The sequence below is a fragment of the Notolepis coatsorum genome (genome assembly GCF_963971535.1).
Source record: "Notolepis coatsorum genome assembly, chromosome: 12".
NCBI lineage: Eukaryota > Metazoa > Chordata > Actinopteri > Aulopiformes > Paralepididae > Notolepis > Notolepis coatsorum.
The window spans coordinates 46,645,338-46,669,068 of NC_140176.1; the positions used below are offsets into that span (position 1 = coordinate 46,645,338).

The 23,731-nt window shown below is 45.9% G+C and overlaps 1 protein-coding gene across 2 annotated transcripts in view; it reads right to left on the reverse strand.

Annotated features, from left to right (window-relative positions):
- Positions 1 to 11,452: 11,452 nt before the first annotated feature.
- plod2 (procollagen-lysine, 2-oxoglutarate 5-dioxygenase 2) overlaps positions 11,453 to 23,731 on the reverse strand; it is an 89,337-nt gene continuing 77,058 nt past the window's right edge. For both annotated transcript variants that reach the window (XM_084325622.1, XM_084325621.1), the window contains 2 exons: positions 17,915 to 18,040; positions 11,453 to 13,544 (listed from right to left, as the gene is read on the reverse strand). In XM_084325622.1, the coding sequence (XP_084181748.1) occupies positions 13,389 to 13,544; positions 17,915 to 18,040 (282 nt within the window). In that variant the 3' untranslated portion in view covers positions 11,453 to 13,388. The remainder of the gene's footprint in view (positions 13,545 to 17,914; positions 18,041 to 23,731) is intronic.

The following is a 23,731-nucleotide window of genomic DNA, read 5'->3' on the forward strand; positions in this document are numbered from 1 at the left end:
TTAATCGCCGTTGACGCTGAAACACGTCTTTCCCCGCCATGCTTATTCTGCCGAAGACGCTGGACAGCGTCTTTGATATCAATATTTCAAAAATCTGTGATCGAAATCATATTTCTCCCCCGGAGACATTAGATGTACTGGTGAGCCCCTCTCAACTCTCTAACGGTTCAAGAGCGCCATCTGGTGGCCGATCGGCGGATCGCCCAGGGAAGAAACAGGAAGTGGAAGCTGGTGCTCATTTCAATTCGGTCCGATCACTCGCTAATAGTCCCAGGACTCGAGCTGATCACAACGGATAGTGATCTGTTACCAATAACTCGATAAACAACATGATTTGGACGTATATACTATTATACAACCTGGAAATGGATCGGATATTTCGACATCCCATAATAGAAAAAATTCTGTTCCACGCTCATCTCCCAACGGCGAGAGGAAGCTACGGTGAGTTTCAGCGTTATTATTTAATGTCTTCGATACTAACTGCTCTAGATGAATGATATAACGTTGCCCACGGAATTATAAACGACCCCCCCCCCCCCATCCGGTCATCATCAGATCATACGTAGTAACTTCTAGAAGTACGTCCATTTGACATTTTTTTTATCTCGCACAGATTCCTACCAAACTGTATTTGATCATCAATATAATGCATATAGGGCTATAAATCAAGTTCTGGAGAAAGCTGCAGAAAACGATAAAAACATACTTATACTTTAGACCGTATTTTAGTATGAATATGTGAATGAAAAAGTATAACGTTGCTACACCCTGAACAATAGATATAGGACGTTGAATGGGCCATAGTAATGTCAATTTAGCAATCAAATTTTAAAAGTTATAGCCCTGCAAAGAAGGGGAACTTCTCCATGTTAAATAGGGCTGGCGGGGGATGGTAAATTATGAATTTAACCCCGGCGATCAAAGTGTTAACGGACACTGCAAAAGGAAATAAACTTCATTTAGAATGTTTTTGTTGTCAAGTTGAAACCATCTATAAGAGTTTTACTTAGCTATAGGCTCAGTTATATTATGAGGCTTTGATTTAGCTACATAGGTTCAGCTACATAAAGGTTTTACATAGCTACAAAGGTTCTGTTGCATAAAGGTTTTACTAAGTACATAGGTTCAGTTGCATAAAGGTTTTACTTAGCTACATATGTTCAGCTACACTGAGTTTTACTTGCCTATAGGCTCAGTTACAATGGCTTTACTTAAATATAGGCTCAGTTACAAGGGTTTTTACTTAGCTACATAGGTTCAGTTACAAGGGCTTTAGGTTCAGTTACAAGGGTTTTACTTAGCTACATATGTTCAGTTACAAGGGTTTTACTTAACTAAAGTACATAGGCTCAATTATAAAGCAAGCAACTATAGTCAGTAAAAGGTAGACTCTGGTAGGCCTATGGTAGCTTATGGTAGCTTATGGTAGCCTATGACATTACATTGCAAGGGAGTTTGACACCCAAAAATGGGTACAAAAAAAAGAGTGTAATGGGAAATATTAAAGGACTAAACGATGAGCCGTTTACAAATCATTCTGAGTCATTATTAATAATAATAGGAAAGTTTATTTCACTGTGGCCACAATGAAAGGACAGTTTATAGTCAGAGACAACATGTTAACACATTAGCGTCTGGCCATAGACTGACCAAGAGTTCTGTTCAGACATATGTTAAATACACAGTTGTCAGACATAACATAATATCAGATATGATGATGAAGGTAAACAAAAATGGTTCTCAGTCACTGGAAGCAACAACAAAGAAGTTATGGCTGGGGAGATGTCAGAGTCTTCTTAAAGAGACATACACACATTAACCAGTCAAGCTGGTCACACTGAAAGTCACGCTGTATAACATGATATCTCAACACAGACCTATAAGGACATGATAATATATTCCACGACAAGAGTTATAATAAATATATACTGTAAACGTTCTAGATGCTAAAATGTATCGGCCCTCTGATTTAACATTTAACTAGAATCGAGAAATCTACATGCAGCTTCAAACTAGGAGGATCACCATCTTGAATACATTTTGGCACAACAGAATAGATGCACTGATGTGAGTGAGTGCCTGCTTTTATCGACTTATTTTTCAAAAGAATATATGATGCATGAAAGTTTGAAACATCAACAGGTAATTCTACCACTTGTCTTTCTGATGTAGTAGAACCAGTTTGCAGCAGTCTCTTTTTTACATTTTCAGATCAACAATGTGTTCCTCCTTATTATCTGAACACGATTTGCAGTGGTGTAAGAACTAGGCCTACACAGTTCCTTTACTTAAGTAAAAGTACAAATACCCAGATAAATTAGTACTCTGGTAAAAGTAAAAGTCCTCCATTCATATTCTAGTATAAGCAGAAAAGTATTTGCTATTGAATGTACTTATGTATCTAAAGTAAAAGTATGTATTCTACATGAGGTTTGTGTATTCCAGTGCTTCGGAGCATTCAAGTCTGAAAGGTTATGTTAAAGTGGTATGTGGCTACAAACTTAACACCACTCCCAGAACTGTCACTCTCGTCTCTCGAATATCATGCAGTATCTCTAATCCTTTCAATCTCACCATTGTTACACTCTATCGCCCTCCAGGTCCGCTCGATCACTTCACAGATGAGCTGGACATGCTTCTAAGCTCCTTACCGGAAGATGGTACCTCTCTCCTTCTATTGGGCGACTTCAACCTGCCTGACTCATCTCAGTCAGTCATAGTGGTCTCCCTCCTACAATCGTTTGACCTGACTCCCACTGCCATGCTTCTCACCCACAAAGCAGGCAAATCCTTGGATCTCATATTTTCCCGTAACTCCAGCATCATTAACACCACGGTAACTCCCCTACATGTATCTGACCATTCCTTCATATCCTTCTCACTAACTCTCATGCTTAACCGAAAGGTCTTCACCGCAACTAAAACTGTCTCACTCAGACGCAACCTGCCCTCCCTATCCCCCTCCACCCTCTCCTCTGACATACTATCCGCTCTACCTTTGAGTGACACCTTCTCTGCTCTCTCCACAGAGATGGCAACCTCCACCCTCCTCTCAGCCCTTGCAACCTCCTTCGACAAGCTCTGTCCCCTCTTTGAGAAACCTGCCCACCGTTCCCCACCCAGTCCATGGCTGACAGATCCAGTGAGAGAACAAAGACAGGTCCTGAGAGCGGATGAGAGGAAGTATAGAAAGTCACGCCTCACTGCTGACATCGACACATATCACAACATAATGCCAAAGCTTCTTTCTTTCACCATAGGATCGAGGCCTCTGCCAAGAATCTTCGCAAACTGCATGCTACCATGTCCTCCCTCCTCACTCCCCCCCCCCCCCACCCCTCCTCCCTCATCTTTCTCTGCCGAAGACTTCGCAATCTTCTTTGAGGAAAAAGTGGAGAACATCCGCAGCTCCTTCTCCCAACCCCCACCCATTCCAAATGCTGAATCGAGAACCTCATCCTTCACTCTGTCATCTTTCTCTCCCATTACAGAAGCCGAGACCCTGACACTGGTAACGTCGAACCGTCCGACTACATGCCAGCTGGACCAGCTACCCTCCCCACTCCTCCAGACCATAGCACCGGACATCCTCCCATTCCTAACTGCAACCATCAACTCCTCACTCAACTCAGGGGTGGTCCCCACCTCCCCAAAACAAGCCAGAGTCACTCTGCTCATAAAAAGAAAAACCCTGAACCCCACCGTCATAGGCAACTACCGTCCTGTCTCTCTTCTCTTCTTTCTTTCTAAAACACTTGAACGTGCTGTATCCAACCAACTTACTGCTTATCTCTTACAGAACGACCTCCTAGACCCTAATCAGTCTGGCTTCCGGACTGGCCACTCCACAGAAACGGCCCTCATTGCGGTCACAGAGGCACTTCACTTAGCAAAAGCGAAAGGCCTCTCCTCTGTCCTGATTCTCCTAGATCTATCTGCAGCCTTCAACACAGTCAACCATCAGATCCTCCTCGCGGCCCTCGCCGGAATGGGAGTGGCTGGCTCTGCGCTGACATGGCTGACATCATACCTCAATGACCGCTCCTACCAAGTGTCATGGAGAGGGACCCTGTCGGCCACCCGCCCCCTGCGGATGGGTGTCCCCCAGGGCTCGGTTCTAGGACCCCTTCTCTTCTCCCTCTACACTAAATCACTGGGTAACATTATCACGTCTCATGGCTTCTCCTATCATTGTTATGCAGACGATACTCAACTCTTCCTCTCCTTCCCTCCCTCAGATATCCACGTCTCTGAGCGGATCTCGGCCTGTCTGTCCGACATCGCCGCCTGGATGACGACCAACCACCTCATACTGAACCAAAGCTAAACAGAATTGCTCCACCTGCCGGCCGAATCCTCCCCCCTGACCGACCTTTCCATCACAGTCGAGAATGCAGCTGTGACCGCGTCCCCGACCGCCAAGAACCTTGGTGTTGTCCTCGACGACGAGCTGAACTTCTCTGCTCACATCGCAGCGACAACCAGAACCTGCAGATTTCTCCTGAGCAACGTCAGAAGGATCCGCCCCTTCCTGACAAAAGAAGCCACCCAACTCCTCGTCCAATCAACAGTCATCTCCCACCTCGACTACTGCAACGCACTGCTCGCTGGCCTCCCGGCCACTGCCACTAAGCCTCTTCAACTCATTCAGAATGCAGCGGCCCGCCTGATCTCAAACCTACCGAAGTCGGCCCATGTCACCCCACTTCTTAGGGACCTGCACTGGCTCCCCATTGCTGCACGAATCCGCTTCAAGGCCCTCGACCTAGCATACCGTGCGGCAAAGGGAACCGCTCCCGCCTACCTCCGGTCAATGGTCTCTAACTACACACCCCCAAGACCCCTACGCTCTGCATCTTCTGGCCGCCTCGGACCTACTCCTATCCAAGCTCCGGGAGGGTCATCAAAGAGAAGTCGCCTATTCTCAGTCCTTGCCCCACAATGGTGGAATGAACTACCCACCCCAGTTAGGACAGCCGAAACCCGTCCAATCTTTCGCAGTCGACTAAAGACGCACTTCTTCAACCATTATCTGAATTAAAAAGAAAAAAGAATAAAAATATCTAACCCTAACTAACCTTACTGTCATGCACTTGTCCTAATAAACTAACCTACACTGTAGCACTCAACACTTTGATGAACATTGTTACTCAGCTGATAGAGTTGTGCCCCTCCTGATGACTTGTCGTACAGAACTTGTAAGTCGCTTTGGATAAAAGCGTCAGCTAAATGACTAAATGTAAATGTACATGTAAATGTGGTCCAGTCATGCTGCTCTTGAAGTTGACAGGTTTCAAATGTGAAAATATATAATCTTCATAACATTTTTGCCATGTTTTCTATGCTAAATATTTTTCTTCAAAGTAACTAGTAACTGATGGGTTCAGATAAATGTAGTAGAGTAAAAAATTCAATATTTCCATAGATTATAAATTATAGAGTTCCATAAAATGAAGTACAAGTAGCTTGAAATTTTACTTACATTTACATTTACATTTAGTCATTTAGCTGACGCTTTTATCCAAAGCGACTTACAAGTTCTGTATGACAGGTCATCATAAAGGGTACAACTCTATCAGCTGAGTAACAATATTCATCAAAGTGTTGCGTGTTACAGTGTAGGTTAGTTTATTAGGACAAGTGCATGACAGTAAGTTTAGTTAGGGTTAGATTTATTTTTTATTTTTTATTATTATTTCAGATAATGGTTGAAGAAGTGCATCTTTAGTCGACGGCGAAAGATTGGACGGGATTCGGCTGTCCTAACTGGGGTGGGTAGTTCATTCCACCATTGTGGGGCAAGGACTGAGAATAGGCGGCTTCTCTTTGATGACCCTCCCGGAGCTTGGATAGGAGTAGGTCTGAGGCGGCCAGAAGATGCAGAGCGTAGGGGTCTTGAGGGTGTGTAGTTAGAGACCATTGACCGGAGGTAGGCGGGAGCGGTTCCCTTTGCCGCACGGTATGCTAGGTCGAGGGCCTTGAAGCGGATACGTGCAGCAATGGGGAGCCAGTGCAGGTCCCTAAGAAGTGGGGTGACATGGGCCGACTTCGGTAGGTTTGAGATCAGGCGGGCCGCTGCGTTTTGAATGAGTTGAAGAGGCTTGGTGGCAGTGGCCGGGAGGCCAGCTAGCAGTGCGTTGCAGTAGTCGAGGCGGGAGATGACTGTTGATTGGACGAGGAGTTGGGTGGCTTCTTTTGTCAGGAAGGAGCGGATCCTTCTGACGTTGCTCAGGAGGAATCTGCAGGTTCTGGTTGTCGCTGCGATGTGAGCAGAGAAGTTCAACTGGTCGTCGAGGACAACACCAAGGTTCTTGGCGGTCGGGGACGCGGTCACAGCTGCATTCTCGACTGTGATGGAGAGGTCGGTCAGGGGGGAGGATTTGGCCGGCAGGTGGAGCAATTCTGTTTTGCTTAGGTTCAGTTTGAGGTGGTTGGTCGTCATCCAGGCGGAGATGTCGGACAGACAGGCCGAGATCCACTCAGAGACGTGGATATCTGAGGGAGGGAAGGAGAGGAAGAGTTGAGTATCATCGGCATAACAATTATATGAGAAGCCATGAGACGTGATAATGTTACCCAGTGATTTAGTGTAGAGGGAGAAGAGAAGGGGTCCTATGACCGAGCCCTGGGGGACACCCGTCCGCAGGGAGCGGGTGGCTGACAGAGTCCCTCTCCATGACACTTGGTAGGAGCGGTCATTGAGGTATGATGTCAGCCATGTCAGCGCAGATCCAGCCACTCCCATTCCTGCGAGGGCCGCGAGGAGGATCTGATGGTTGACTGTGTCGAAGGCTGCAGATAGATCTAGGAGAATCAGGACAGAGGAGAGGCCTTTCGCTTTTGCTAAGTGAAGTGCCTCTGTGACCGCAATGAGGGCCGTTTCTGTGGAGTGGCCAGTCCGGTAGCCAGACTGATTGGGATCTAGGAGGTCATTCTGTATGAGATAAGCAGTAAGTTGGTTGGATACAGCACGTTCAAGTGTACTTAAGTACAGTACTTATACTAAAAGTTGACTTCAACACTACAAATTTCATGGGTTGTATTATAATCTGGAACATCTGAGGGGATCAGTTGAACCCTTGCACTGAAAAAGTCCAAGACCACTTGGAGTGTGAATGTGATACAGTAAACAAGTAACAACAAGTAATACAAGAAACTACTCAACATCAACTGTCTTTAAGTATGAGTGAACACAACACTCTAACTTACCATCTTTAGATAATTAAGTTTGAAAATATTGTTCCTCTGAAAAACTCTCTTAAAACAGACTTTGAAAACCAAACCTACGCCCTTGGTATCGTCCACTAGCTGGGGTCCTGCAGCAGGCACTAGTGCCTCACACCATAGCATCCCTGCCATTCAAAGAATGTAGACAGTGGGAACCGTAGACAGAGGACCCATAGAGCTCCATGAGGCACTAGAGAAGAGTAACAGATTACACAGGGGGCTGGTCTGTCAAACATTCCTTTAATTAAAATGTATCTCAGCAACACAGCTCCTGCTGTCACAAGTTTGTCATGGATATGAAATGTAATGAAATGTATCTAATGAAATGTAATTAGATCGACTAATGTTGATACAATGTGACTTTTATTATGATCACTGTGTGACATCTGAACCACACACAGAGGCAGAAAGGCAAGAGCATGCACTGCTACTAGTGCTGTATATTGGAAGCACATGCAAACACACACACACACACACACACACACACACACACACACACACACACACACACACACACACACACACACACACACACACACACACACACACACACACACACACACACACACACACACACACACACACACACACGCAGCTGTATTGAAAGTGCCCTCAGGGCATTTGCTTTCTCACAGTCCATCCCAGTACTTTTCCACTCGTGTCTGACTCACCGAACCTGGACCCAGCAGTCTCTCATCCCTTCATTTCAGTTCACGGTCTCCTTTACGTTGACCTCTTCACTTTAGAAAAGTGAAGTAACTTTAAATAATGATTAAGGACGTAGGAACCAGTGCGGAACTATGAGAAACAATGAGAAACTTGTGAAAAAAATGTCACATGCAAACTATGTATGAACAAAGCATATTGCACAAATATGATGTAACCTTTAGAATTAGAGATGGTAAGAAAATGGGGATTTGAGAGTTAAATGGATAGATTTTGGAAGCATTTCTCTGCAATGGGTCTATGATTTGAGTATTGATAATCAGCTATTGTTAATCAACAGATTTCTAACACATGGTCCTCTTTAGCTCCTAGGTACAGTGCTGCAGTACATATTAGAGCTGCTCGTCAGACCTGGTAGATGATAATAGAAGATAATGTACTTATTTTTGTACTTATATTTTTTGTACTTACTTATTTCTATTTGGCGTAGAATACACATTTACAGATATTTTTTTTTATAGGGGCTATTTGCATGTTCTTGGTATCTGATTCTAGGGACATCTATGGATCTCAGGGAATGTATTCCCAGTGTCAGAAATACTGTGTCTGTTACTAGGCTTGAGTAAATTGTAATGAACCAAATGAGAATATCAATAAATTTTTTGTATCTTTGACTTAATAACACTATGCTCAAATTGACCAGACCTGAAAAATCTAAGCAAATTAATAGATGGAAGATGATTAAACAGAAGGTTTTGTAGATACAGTACTGAATTCTGCCATCCGGACACATGCAATTTGAAATATGATTATATAATATAGAATATCAGGCATAAAATGGTTATGCGATTAAAATGCGATTAATTAGATGAATTAATTACAAATCCTGTAATTAATTAGATTAATTTTTTTAATCGCCTGACAGCACACATTTTTACTTGTATTTACTTATACTGTACTTATGTTATTGCACATACTGCAGACAGTTTATTGTATATAAATACCTGTTTTTTATTCTGTTAATTGTAACTGTTTATTCCTTTATGCTGTGGAGCAAACAGAGAGAAGGAATTCCTTTGCACTTGTTGCATATGGCAAATAAAACTTTCTGAATCTGAATGTGATACTTGTCTGTATTATACATTAGGACCACTACAGCCAAACCCCTCATTCTTATCCTCTAATTATTCCGGGGGACACATTCAGGACTGGAAGTTACATCATACACTATTTGGTCTCTTCAGAGGTTCAAATGTCCATCCCAAAACTCAATAGAAACCAGAAAAAAAAATTACATAAAAAAATAAACGATGCAACTTGTACATTGTTTCTATATGTCATCACTACGCTAGGTGGAAGTGTTTTATTATCATGTATCCTTTCAACAATTGTATGACTTCCTTGAAGGGCAACCACTCAGAGCAGCTTGTATTGACGTGTTAAAGCCCTTCAAAACTCTGGCCACATGGCCAGGAGTACCTATGTCATTTTCCCCCCGGCACCTATAAATACAATTTCAGACGACCACACCAATTTAAAAACCAGGCACAACCCATTTTCCACAATACATCCCTTTTTAAGAGTCGGTCCGTGCACGTCTGCCGTGCCCACGGTCATCTATTTCTGGGGAGGGATGAGTACCGCGGCGACCTCGTCTGTCTGCTCCGTGTGTGTGTTTGCACCGGATCACGTGGCACGCCGTGTGCCAGACCCCGGCCGGCCGGCCGGCTGGCAATGACCGGGATGTGCACTTCCTTTCATTCTCTTCCCTCGTCGGCGGCCAGGGCCTCCGTGGCAGAGGGGATCCGCCTAGGGATGGTGTGCCACTGCGCGGACCGGCCTGCCTGCCTGCCTTTCCCTCCCTCCCCTCCACATGTGCCCACACATAGGCCTGGCCCCGTGCCCTCAGGGCCCCGACATCCTTGTAAACACTCTGGAGGCTGAAATGCATTGTGTGGTGGAGACTGGAGTGTACAGTATGCCCACACTCCAGCATAATCACTGTGCCATCAGGCACCCTGCACTTAGAGGTATCGCTTAGCTGTTTCTTAACCATGGGATTACAGTTCCCCAGCTCTGGAGTCGTTGACCCCATGTGCGGATGTACAGTGCAGGGATTTGGTGGCGTCTTCCTCTCTAAAAAGACACTTGCACAGCATCTTCGGATAAATCAGTGGAGGAAAATAACAACGAGACAGCGACACGGTCTTTGCCGACTCAAAGGCGGGAGTCGACGTGGAACGGTATTTTCTTCCCCTTTCCACACTTCGATACGATGTCCAGCGAGAACCTGCAAGCTTATAAAGCATGTAGGTTTCCTGCGCTCCTGGCAGGTATCAATGTCACCTTTCAGTGAGTCTGGACCCTGTGCAGACCGGGGGGAAAGGATGGCCCACAAAGGCCTCTTTCAGCAGGCGCAACTTTTCCCCAGAGCTGACCTAAATCCCCCCTCCGCTTCACAGCAACCTCTCAAACATCCAGCCTGCCTCCAGGCTTCACAGGGAGCGGTGACAACGTGTGCCCAGTCAGGAACCTCTCCTAACCCAGCCCACCGGACTGGAAACGCGGGTCTCCGCAGGGTCCCGGGGTGCTAAAGCTAACAAGAGCTAGGAAGAGATGATGGAGCAAGGTGAGAGGTACGATGAAGTGAAGCCCGAGCACTGATCTGAGGTCGGTTTATATATTAAACTTTTTCAACGGATGTTTGGATTAGCCGGGCTGCGGGTACGGTACACTATGTTCTGAGGGGGTTAGTAGCGGCGCTCTACAGTACGCGCCTCCAGTGCTAGGCGGTCAGAGTTCTAAAGTGGATATGTGGACGTCAGGGGGGGGGGGGGGGGGGCTTGGAGGTCAGCCAGGGGCCGGTTTGATTCATGGGACAGGGATGATCTCCTACACATAAGAGCAACAAAAGGGTCAGTCGAAACAAATAACTCAGCCACACCCACGTCCTATAGCCAGCTGACTTCACCCATGACCTCCAGCTGCCCTCTGCCCCCCCCCCCCTCCACTCTACCCCTGCACTCTTTCATCAGGCTTATATCCCCTTGTGTATACAGCCTGCATGTGGTTAAATGTGCATGTGTGCACTTGTTTTCCCTAGGTAAACTGAAGTACATTTTCAGCCTATGTACATCACCACACCGGGCCCCAGACCCCCCCCCCCCTGTGCCTCTGGTCCCTGTAGCAGGGCTGCACCACTTCCAGGCTGGACCCTGAGCGTTTCATTAATCACATGTGAAAGGGGCGTGCGCAATGGAAAAGGGACAGTTTGACGGACATGGGTGGGAAGCGGCTGTAGAGTATGAATGTTGAACGTGTGAGTGGTGAGTGAGGAACGACTCCAAGATCTCTTCCGGATGTCATTATCGCATCGCAAAAGAATGTGCAGAGAAAAGAGAATTCCACAACATTGAATGGTTGAAAACCAGTATCATCTAAACATTTCGAAAATACTTATTTTTTACTGTTTTATGCGTCGTAAGTACCAACGTTTCTTAGACAGTAGGAATGAGGGGTTAAGAAATGTAAACTTGTAGTGACACTTTTTTTGGTATACATTTTTTATGACATTTTTCATAAATTTCACAATAAGTTAAGCAAGTTAACTGGTTGAGGTTCAATGTTCATTCACACACAACTTTCAGAGAAAGTAAACATTACAGAAATGTTTTCAGTTCCGCAAATGATTGTCGCAAATGTCCTAAAAACATTTCAAGTAAAACACAATATCGAACTGCATTCAATCAGAATTCATATTTAACTCTGTTGTCATCTTATTTTCTTTCTGGTGTGCAAAGTTACAAAAATATTTTTTTTTCTTTTTTTTCCTCCATTGGGCACATTGCAAATATTAGTCCATGTGAAATCATGTTTAACAAATTGCATCTCGAAGACAGAAAGATTGTTTGAAACCTTCACCACACAAACTACTAATCTGCATACTTAACAGGAAGGCGGAATGATAAGGAGTACCAGGAATCGTTATGGCTCAGATTCAGACTTGAGGATTTAAGCATGGTGCACAAGTCCTCAAGACTCAAGATGTTGGGATTCAGTCCTTTGCTACACATGCGCTTATCTCTGAAGAAATACGTAAATAACTTGTCTTAAAGCACCCGCTCACTGGTTACAAGGTATGTTTCTCTGGGAGGCTTTTGGGCAATAATGTTTTCAATGGATATGGTCCTCCAAACACAATTGCCTGTAATTGTAAAATAAAAAAATAAAAAAAGAGTCAGCCAGCTGATTTATTCCAGTCGTCAGGTGTCATAACAGAGCCATTACTTCAAGATAACAATAATCTTTCATCCCTTTTTGTGTGTGTGTTTCAAATGTTTAAAACCTTTGTGCCACAGATTTGACGATCAATGGGCTATGGAATAATATTCCTCATGGAACACCTTTTAATGTACATAACAGACCATGGTAGAATCTACTGTAGGTGATGAATAATGATTAGATCATCTAAATGAAATAGAAAAACATTTTCTCAGCGGCTAGAGGGTGTTGTTGCGTAGGTTTCCATGCACAATGGAACAATTTATGGCACCGACAACGTCAAGGAAAAGATGATTTGGGCGAAGGTGACGGAGACAGTGGCCGGTTGGACAGATTTACACAGGGGTGTTCACCTCTCCTGCTGACCACCCTGGAGGAGTCGGTAACTACAACCTAAGCTGCCACCCGAGTTGAAAGCGGGTGACGGCAGAGTCTAAATAGTACGTTGTCGTGTAAACTTCCTGTGCACTTTTAATGTTAATACTATTCTTCACATGGACCGCATCCTGAATGACTCGACAGGCAAATGTTAGAATATCTGTCATATACCAAGGCCACTGATCCTAAATAATGCATCTCGATTGTCTTACGATTGTATTCCATGGTGCGTGCAAACAATAACACCGTACCAGACGATATGGGAAATGGTCGTGAGAGGTGCTGGACTTATTCCACCTTTTCTCAGGAGAAGTTGAAGGTTTGAACGCGACACGTCTCTGTTTCTCCACACGTGCACAACTGGTACAGAGACGTAAGGAAAAGTCCAACGTCCAAATGCGGAGTCGTGCAATTTCTGATATTAAAACCCACTTTGCGTTGCACTTATCTCAAGTCTGAATTGGAGCTTATGGGAAACAACAGCTTAAATAGCGATACAGCGAAGACAGTTTAGTGACATTATGGGATCAAATGATGACTTAAATAGTAATACAGTAAAACAGTTCAGTGACATTTATTCCTGAAACACGTTCACTGTGAATGATTGCGAATCAATGTCACTTCCCTTTAGACACGACGCTCTGTTTAACAGAGGCTTAAGTCAATGCAATCATTAATTGCTTTCTTTAACAACAATATAATGCATCTGTAAAAAAAGGCACAACATTTAAAAGACAGAACAGACCAGATCCATGGATCAAAACAAGTAATAACACAGCCTGGTGAAAAAAAAAAAAAAACAGACCAAACAATTATAATCTGCAGTCCAGAGTTCAAGGGTCAATGAAGGACACTGCGATGTAGCGGGTTCCGTTGGTGGTGGGGAGGCCTTCGTGCAGGTGGGTCAGTCTGCCGGGGTGCATGAAGCTCCAGCCTTTCCTCAGTGACTGTACGGAGCAGTTATACCGGTGGAAACGACAGCCTCCGCCCTGGGGAAGAACGGTGTGTGAAAGAGTGTGTTACAACCAGTGTTGGGACTAACGCGTTACAAAGTAACGCGTTACAGAAACGAAGTTACTTTTTGCCGCAACTAGTACTCTAACGCATTACTTTTGAAATTCAGTAACGCTACTTACGTTACTGAATGGTTCGTCACTGCGTTATTTGCGTTATATACGGCGTAGATTGATAGCGAGCGGTAGTGATTATTATTATTATTATTATCCTCATATCCTGTCTGCCTGGCTGCGGGGAACGCTATGCTGGGGGCGTGTTTTGTTTACTATTCCTGAGATTCCTGACTGATAATGGCAGAGCACTCGCGTATTTCTCTTTTGTCGAGCGAAAAGAAAATAACATTTTAGTTATGTCATTTGTGTTTTGGCTCAAAGATACTGGAGTCTAACGTTAACTACGAGGACTGTCACTCATCCAAATCCACTCGCCACCCGCGTAGAATGATACGAGGCGAGTCTGGCCACTGGCCAATCAGAAATGCGCAAACCAGAAATGCGGCTACGGAAAGAAATAGACCCTCTCTATTGTAAACAAAACAAACGCTCGCTATGAATCTACATAAAAAGAACGCAGTAACAAACTAACAAACCATTTAGCAACTACTTGGAGAGATAATTAATATACAACATGGAAACGAGATAAAGAACATGTTTGAGGCGCTGCTGGAGTCAACTGGACTAACGTAACGTTACTACATCTCGACCACCGCAGACTTTGGTGAGTGCAATGTGTTCACTGAAACTCAAGTTGATCAACGGATTTTGACTGTACGAAATCTGCCAGGGAATCTCATAATACTAATCAAACAATATAAATATAGTCCTTTCATGCACAATTGATATCCTAACTATTCTAACGTTGCAATGCTTTGATTGATATCTTAAACAACGTTGCAACTTGCAAGATGGTGAATGAATGAATGAATGAAAACTTTATTTAACAGATTGCAGAATGGGTACAATACAGTACGGCTCAATACATACAATTGTTAAGGGGATGCAGACCTGAGAAAGACGTTTGTCTTCTTTCCATCAGGGTCCCCCATTTTCAATTCATATAGACATTTATGACATACACAACATACATGACATTTATGGCATAGGGACATATAGGTATTTAGTACTGATACATTTGTGACATAAACGGTATTCAAATATACAGTACTGTTACCCCTAGCTTTGGGTAGGGCGTTCCACATTGTTGTGGCATAATTGCGAAAGTGTTTAGTCCCTTGTTTGAGCCGAATCTGGGTTTTACATGATTTGTTGAGCTTCCTCTGGTGTAGTGGTTGTGGTATTCACTGACCTTTGGGAAGTATTTTGACATGTACATGGGTACCCCGGTCGTATAGTGTATCTTGTAGACCAGGCCCATTGCAAGTTGCTGTACTCTGTCGTCTACTCTAAGCCATCCTAGGTTGTCAAAGTGGGCAGGGGTGAGGTGGGTTCTGGGGTTCAGGTCAAGTAGTAGTCTGACCAGTTTGTTTTGTGATGTTTGTAATTTTGTTTTAAGCGCCTTTGAGGTGCTTTGGTACCATGAGGTGCACGCATAGTCGTAGTACCCTTGAATTATAATGGTTATAATGAAACGCTCCGGCGACATAAAGGCTGTTCCTTCAACCGGCGCACTTCTTATTATATCGACTCTGGACAACATTTGTTTGTGTCAGATTTGTGTTTGTATCTAGACCACATTGCTTAGCAGAGTTCGGTGATGTGAATGGAAACTGTCAAGTTGATCAACCGATTTTGAGTACTATCTGGGGCATGGGACTCGGGAGCAATCTTTTTTTTTTTTTTTTTTTTAAATAACTAAATTGTTACTTTTCACAGTAACTCATTACTTTTGGGTGTAAGTAACTAGTACAGTAACGAAGTTACTTTGAAATGAAGTAACTAGTAAAGTAACTGAGTTACTATTTTTCAGTAACTAGCACAACACTGGTTACAACAGCATTCCGACAGTCTGACCACGCATTGTGATTGGTCGAGAACGTTCTAAACCGTGAGTATATTCATGATACACTCATGGTTAAATCACCATGAATATACCACTGCTCTGGATTTAGAATGTTGTAGAAAGTTTCAACTGCCATTCATCAAATGGAAACTGTCAACATGCTGATGACTTTTTCCGACTTTCGCTTTCATTAGACTAATACGTCATTCGTTTGCGTTGCCAAGCTTGGTGATAGCCTACTCCATTCGAAATTCCATAGCAACGAGGCATCTTTAGGAAAAAATATTATACGTCAAGTTCACTGAAATCGATCCAGACCCTAGAATTGTCTGTATTCATCCTATATTTTCCCCGACGCAACCTGTTGTATAAAAGCAATAATAAAAACAAAAAACACTCACGAGTAGTAGGGATGTCCTAGTGGTATCGGTATCGGGTCCAATACCATGTTCATGTACTCGTAAAACTACTCTGATACTACAAATCAATGCCATTTCTGTTCAGAAAAACACCAAGTTGAATGTATTTTTATTATTATTATATTATATTTATATATATATACATGCACACTATTATTTATATATATATATATATATATAATATGTATATGCTTTTATATAGTATATTATTGTATTATATTTTATATTATTGTATTATATTGTATATATAAATGTACATTATTGTATTATATTCATACATTGTTTTATAGAATTATAAATATATATAATTTATATTATTATATTTATGTATTGTTTTATATTATTGCATCATATTTATATATTATTTTATATTATTTTATTATATGTATATATTATTTGTATATTATTGTATTATATTTAAATATTATTTTAACTTGTTAGCAACAGCGTCATGTTTTACATTTAATTTGTTACAGTTAGAAAGTGAGGAACATCAGATTCTGAAAAGTTCATTATTAGAACTGTAATGATATCATTAAGTACTGATATCGGTACTCTGTATTGGCAAGTACCCAAATGTAAGTACTGAATTTTTTTTTGTGGTATTGGGACATCCCTAATGAGTAGCGCCTGAATGGTATTTTCCAATATTTCCTAATACACCTGATATTACAATCAATATGAAAATCAGAGGGAAGTACTTATCCTTGAGACAGACCTGCATCATGGCACAATACTTCTCTTGGACAGACATATTATCCGAGACCTTGGCTATGACTGTGTATGTTAATGCTTTTGACATTTTGTATTTGGTAGCATCATTGGACATGTTTGTGAACTTGATGTTAGTGGCTCGAAAATGTCAGGCCTATCAAAGAAGAAGGTCACACGCCTAGCTAGATTCTGTTCAGTTTCTGCTCTAACAGGTAGCCATGCTGAAGACAGTGCTCCCTGTTGAACCTACTTTTGTGGAACATAATTTTAATTGTATGTACTGTAGTCCTCTGCCATTAAGTAGTACTAACATTAAGTAACAGCAACTGACAGAGGGCAGAATGAGAACTAGACATTGTTGGTGGAGAAATTCAAACCTGATCAGCTGTGCATAGGTAAGTATTATACATATATATATATTTCTAAGGTGTTATAAAGCATGACCCAAGCTATCCAAGCATATTGGAGCAGTGAGCTAAACTTGATTTTGTTGGCAGAGAAAAAATTAAGAATGTGTTGTTAGTCTTCATGAATAATTGTATGCAAAACACAGTAATGATTGTACAATGTGCATATTTAAAGTGTGTGTGTGTGTGTGTGTGTGTGTGTGTGTGTGTGTGTGTGTGTGTGTGTGTGTGTGTGTGTGTGTGTGTGTGTGTGTGTGTGTGTGTGTGTGTGTGTGTGTGTGTGTGTGTGTGTGTGTGTGTGTGTGTGTGTGTGTGTGTGTGTGTGTGTGTGTGTGTGTGTGTGTGTGTGTCTGAAGTGGTTAAAGGCCAAGAAAGGGTGGGTGTGTACATAGGGGAACGAAAGAATTAGAGGCAGTCACTCTTACTCTTTGGCAACGTGGGTTTATTATTCTAAATTTTTTCTTTTTTACGTCGTCCGTCTGTAACTATGCGTTTATCTTCTATGCTGCCGCCTGTCCACTGGCCGTGTCTCCCGTGGAAAAGAAATTCTTAATCTCAGACTTTCCCGGTCAAATAAAGGTTAAAAACACACGAGGGACAGGGTGGTAGAGATGGGGTGATGTCAGCGGGGGATGGCGAGAGACGACAGGGGAGCAAGGGATGTGTGCGGGGGAGCGGGTCGGAGAAAGGTCACGATTAGGGATGTAGACGACGTAAGAGGGAAAAGTTTAGATAACGTCTAATTTGATGACATCCAGAAGCCCTCCGCCGTCTCCTCCTCCGCTCTGTGCAGCATAAAGGAAAGCACTTACACTTAATAAGCACTTAATACATCCCCCTCACCTGAAAGTCTATGTCTTTACTATTGAGGGCGATGTTGATGGTGAAGGTGGAGGAGTCGTGGTGGGGCCTCAGGTATGCTTGCCTTTCAGGCGTGTATTTCACCACAAAGTTCATTATGGCGTGACCCTGGAATGAACGGAAAAGACAACAACACTTTAACTGACGGCATACCGTGACGCCCAACATGCGGCCCTGTTCCCGGCCAGTCAACCATTGACGGGAAGGATCCCGTTTCATGCAGGAATGACACATACGTGCAAAAGCAGGCCCTATGGAAAGAAGAATGTATCCCATGTTAAGCTGTAGAGTAAACTGGGGTGGGGCCACTCACTCTCTCTCTCTCTTACTCCAATATGTAAACACTCCCTACACAGAGCTGTCTCTGCGCATGTAGGCTATGTCACGGTCTGCTAAACACCTCTTGCCCAAGAGGGCTAGAATGTGTACCAAATCCAGACATCCATGACCAAGTTAGTTTGTAAGAAAATGTGGCTACAACTTTGAATTGGGAGTATCACAAGCTTGCTGTGAAGTGTAGTAGCCAGATAAAACTGCTAACCTTAGTGTAGTAGCCAGATAAAACTGCTAACCTTAGTTTAGTAGCCAGCTAAAACTGCTAACCTTAGTGTAGTAGCCAGATAAGACTGCTAACCTTAGTGTAGTAGCCAGATATAACTGCTAACCTTAGTGTAGTAGCCAACTAAAACTGCTAACCTTAGTGTAGAAGCCAGATAAGACTGCTAACCTTAGTGTAGTAGCCATGTAAGAGTGCTAACCTTAGTGTATTAGTCAGGTAAGAATGCTAACCTTAGTGTATTAGTCAGGTAAGACTGCTAACCTTAGTGTAGTAGCCAGAGAAGACTGCTAACCTTAGTGTAGTAGCCACTAGCCATATAAGACTGCTAACCTTAGTGTATTAGCCAGATAGGACTGTTATATATCGTATTTGCTTATCGCGTCCCGCTCTGAGCCTTATGAGATACCCCTTATCTCCTATGATACCTACTGTATCCCCAACGAACAACTACATGCACCCACACCTGTATGGGGCCCCGCCCCTATGGAGGCGTAGCCCATATAACCATGACTCTGGTCACCAAACACCCTTCCTCTATTTTCATTCCAGCGTACTGGCTGCGTGCACCATACGTAACTAGCAGGATGAAAAAGATCAGAGTCATAATGTTGAAAGCTTACCGGAGGTTGCTGGCCCCTGGCATCTTCGACGCATGTTTTCGGCGACACGACGGGCCTATGTTGATGTTCCTCGTCTGATGACAGCAGATCGAGGTTCAGCTGTACAAGATTGGCTGTCGGGCCAGCTTGTACCCAGGTAGGCCCTGTGTCTTCAGGCATGGGTATTAGTGTTAGTAATGCTGGTTTGTTTTGTTACACAACCATGTTGTGTGTTGGCGCCGGGGGCAGGATGGTTTGGTGAACGTTCACTGCAGGGAACGGTTTCCAAGCTGTCTTGGGCATGCTACTAAACATCTAATGCTATGCTACATGCTATCGCTAATGCCACATGCTACTACTACTGCTAACTGCTACGCTGTTCTAATGTCTCCGCCGTGAGATGTTGTCACTTCTCCCTCCTCTTGCCCGGTTCATCAATGAAGGTCAGTCGGTAGCTGTTGTGGTTTTTTTTGCTGAGTCCTATTTACCTTTTTTCGGGTAAATGGGTTGACAACAGGGTAGGCCGTGGCTAGGTAGCCTAGCCAGGTATGTTACCTTGTGTTCCGGCGGGGTCTATGGAACGGTGTCCCCATCTGGGGCGATGCGTGAGCTCGGCGGTGTAGCAGTAGAGCTATATTACTGCAGGATGGGACTTAACGGCGGGTTATGGCTCAGCTGGCTAGTTCCTATCCACATTGGCGTCGGGTAGTGGGGCTATGGGTCCAGCCGACATGGTAAACATGTTGCGTGTCTGTGCGCAGGCGGTTGTTGATCTGGGTCCCACATCGCCTCACGCTAGGCTGTAGTAGTATAGGGGCAGGGCCGCCTGGGAGAAATGTGAGGCCCTGTGCGAATTTAAACGCGAGGCCCCCCACCCCCTGAGGCGGCCCTGTGTAGTGGGCTATTGTTTCGTTCTGTCACTCTGCTATGAGAAGGTCTGTCTTGCTACAGTTTTCTCTCCTCTCAACCATTCATACTGACGGTCAATCGGTATACTGGGGGAGTAGTGCGGGGGGGGCTTTGTTTACCTTTTTTGGTAAATGGGCTAAGCTAGGGCTGGTGTGCTGTTGTGAATATTTTGAATGAAGGCGGGACTAGTTCGCTCTGGTCCGCCTCCCCTTAACGTTGTGTGTATGGGTTTGTTCATTCTACAGTATTTTGTGGTTTAGTTCTTTTATTCATTTAACCCTTTCATGGTGCACACCACAGTGGAGGTTGCTGTTTGCAACCACCACTGGTGCTCCGTGTTAACATCAGTCCTTTGTTTTTGACATATTGAAACAGTGCCCCGCCCGGCCGACGCCATGGGTGGGTCGGCCTGGCGAGTGGCTGGTGGGCTGTTAAAGCTTGTACCGCCACGGTATGGAATTGGCAACGATTAGAACTGTGTTCAAATTGCTGTTTTTTTCTATTAAAAAAATGGTGTCTGGTGGCGGGGCCTTGAGGGCCAGCCGACGTCGACACATCGCGCGAGGTTGTTGACGTTATTAGCTTTGACCCAGCCGCAAGCTATAACCGCTCAGGGTTCCCCTCTCCGCAGGGGATTTTGGTCTTCTGCTGGAGCGCGGGCGGTATTGTCCTAGGCCCTACACCGCCTCACACCGCGCAGCCAGAAGAAGAGAGAGCACGGCCTCGTCAGCGGCGATGACGAGGCCCTCGACAGGCGGCCATGTTTTCCCCCGCCGGAGGTATCCTGGGCGTTGATTCGACAGGTGTCCACAAGGCCGACAGCCTTGGCGGCCAAGGGATCGGCCATGTAGGATGGGTTCAGCTTGAACAAACAAGCCGTCACCGTCCTGCCGCGAGCAGCCCGCTCTCCGATCACTCCCTTCCCCAACACCAGCGGAAAAAGTGGGCTCTGATTGTTTCCTTTGGCTGCGGGCCGCGTGCCTTCGTTGATGCGCGGGCGGCCCCCCTTTCGCTTCTCATGGGGACAGGGGCTGACACCCAGTTGATGGCTGAGCCTGGGTCTGTCCGTGAGAATGTTGTGCTGTCAAGCGGCTCCCACACCTTGAGCTGTGTTGGTTGAGCCTGGTGTTACGTCTGTCAACTTAAGTGTTGTCAGCAGGGGGGCTCGAAACCTTTTGAGGCACACAGTGCGGGCTTCCCCGGCCTCGCCTTCGCCAGGCCAGGTATCATGTTGGTGCCTCCCACTCCTGAAATATTGGCAAGTGGTCGCAGGCACACGTGATTTGGGGTGGTAGTAATATCACTGCAGGGCTACGGTGTGTAGGAACCCATGGGGGCCTTACACCTTGCATGTCCGGCTGCAGAACAACTCCTCAGCATGTTCTGGAGGGGTGTTCAGTAGGGGGGCTTTTTTCATCGGAAGCCCCCTGTATCAGACCGGCCCTTTCTGTCTGGGTTCCCCCTTGGGTGCGATTGCCTCGTGGGTGGTGTCAGGGTCAGATGTTCCGACACGGAACGCGCTGCTCGCACGGTTCCAGGGTTGGCTACGCACAGCGGGGGGACCGGGCCAACTATCTACAGTTCCTGGCGGACCTGCGCCACGTGACGGCGGGTGCGTCGGGAGTGTCGTCACATATGACTACGGCAGTACCATATGTCGAGGTGGATGGAGAGAACGCTGAGGCGGGGACTTGTGTTTACACAACCCCACCCGTTTTCAGGTTTGGTACAGACCCTATTGTCAGGGTCTCCAGCAGTGACAGCTCTGGTCAACGAGATCCAATCTCTGTGGACGAAGCAAGCCATCGTCGTGGCGTTCTCCTCCCGGCGTTCTCTGCCTGAGAAGTTGGGAGGGAGGGGTGTAAGACCCAGGCTGGACCTGTCCCATGGGAAGGTTCAGCATTTTTTGGATCGTCTCCTACCTGTTGAACACTGTCAGGTGGGGGTCTGGTTCTCCTCCATAGACCTGTAGGATGCGTATGCGCATCTCCGATCTTCCATCCTAGGGCTTACCTATGCTTCCTTTGCAGGGTTAGCGTATGAGTACCAGAGGCTGCCGTTCGGTTTTCTCTGGCTCCCTGCATCTTCACCAAGTGCGAGGAGGCCACACTGGGGCCTCTGCGTCGTCAGGGGTTACGGAGTGTTCTGCCCTGATGACGTTCTGGTCCTTCGCGGTCAAGGTGGATCGTCAGGTCTCGTACCAAGCAGGTCTCTACCAGCCTGGGGTTGCTGTAGACTGGATGTAGAGTACTCCTCTTCCCAGTCAACGGTTGGAGGGCTATGGGCATCCATCTCAGAGCGTGTTGTCAACACGCTCGGGAGGTTCCGTCCTGGGACGGTTACGGCGCTGTCTCACGTCGCGTTTTCACCGACGCCTCCCTCGCTGGTGATGCGTCGGGCCAACGCAGTAGGGGGCAGCTGGCAAACCATGCTGCCCGGTCTGCGCTACGTTCAATGTGTTGGTGTTGAAAGCGGTCCTTCTGGTCCACAAATGGTGTTGATCAGGACGGACGATACGACGTCAGTGTCGTGTATCGACAGACAGGGAGAAGTACGCTCCCCCTGTCTGCACCAGGCGGCGGGCGGCTGGCTATGGGCGTCCTCCATCTGCGCGGCCTGAGGGCTCCCCACATCCCCGGCAGGGAGAATGTGGGTGCAGGTGTACTGTCGCGGGGCGGTCCTCATCCTGACGGGTGAGGATTACGTCTGGACATGGCCAGGCAGGTCTGGGACCGATGCCGTGCCGCCAGGGATTCTTCCCCATACATCTGTTAGGTCAGTTGTTGGGACGGGTACGTTGAGGGGCGCAGGTTCTTGATCCTGATGGTGTTACCATCTGGAATGCGCATGCTCCCTCCACTGTCGCGCTTACGCGGGCAGATGACGTATGTTCCAAGTGTGGTGTAAGGCGGGGGGCCGGGACTCAGTCTCCTGCCCCCTGGATGCTGTCCTTTGTTACCTCCAGTCTCTCCTTGATAGACTGTCGGCTTCGACGGTGAGGGTATATGCGGCAGCTATATCCTCCTATCATGAGGGGTTTGAGGGGATGTCTTGTTCAGCCACCCTCTTGTGAAGCATTTCCTGCTTGGCGCTCGGCGCGTTAAGCCGGTGCAACGCTCCTTGGCTCCGACTTGGGATCTTCAATTGGTCCTCGGTCGGTTGTCCTTGGCCCCGTTTGAGCCGCTCGAGCAGGCGCCGTTGGGACAGCTGTCCTTCAAGACCGCGTTCCTACTGGCTGTCACTTCCGCTAAACGCGTAGGTGAGCTCTGTGCTCTCTCGGTACGTCCAGAGTGCCTGTCTTTTCGGACCGATTGCGGTGCCACTCTGCAACCTAATCCTGCTTCCGCTCCCGGGATATTGTGGTTCAGGCGTTTCGTCCTCCTCCTCACACTAGTGAGTTAGATGCGGGCCTTCACCTGTCATGTCCAGTCCGTGCTTTGGGGATTTACCTCAGCCGTACTCAGGATTTCAGGGTTACCGACCAGCTTTTTGTCTGTTACGGTGGGGCTCGTGCTGGTAAGGCACTGTCGAAGCAGCGCCTGTCCCATTGGTTGTGCGAGGGCATTACCCTCTGCTACACGTTGGCTGGGCAGGATCCCCCTGGGGGCGACAGGGCGCACTCCACTCGTGGGGTGGCTGCTTCTGCCGCTCTCCTGGGTGGGGCCTCGGTGGAGGACATCTGTGCTGCAGCTTCATGGTCCTCCCCGGGTCCCTTTGTAAGGTTTTACCTCA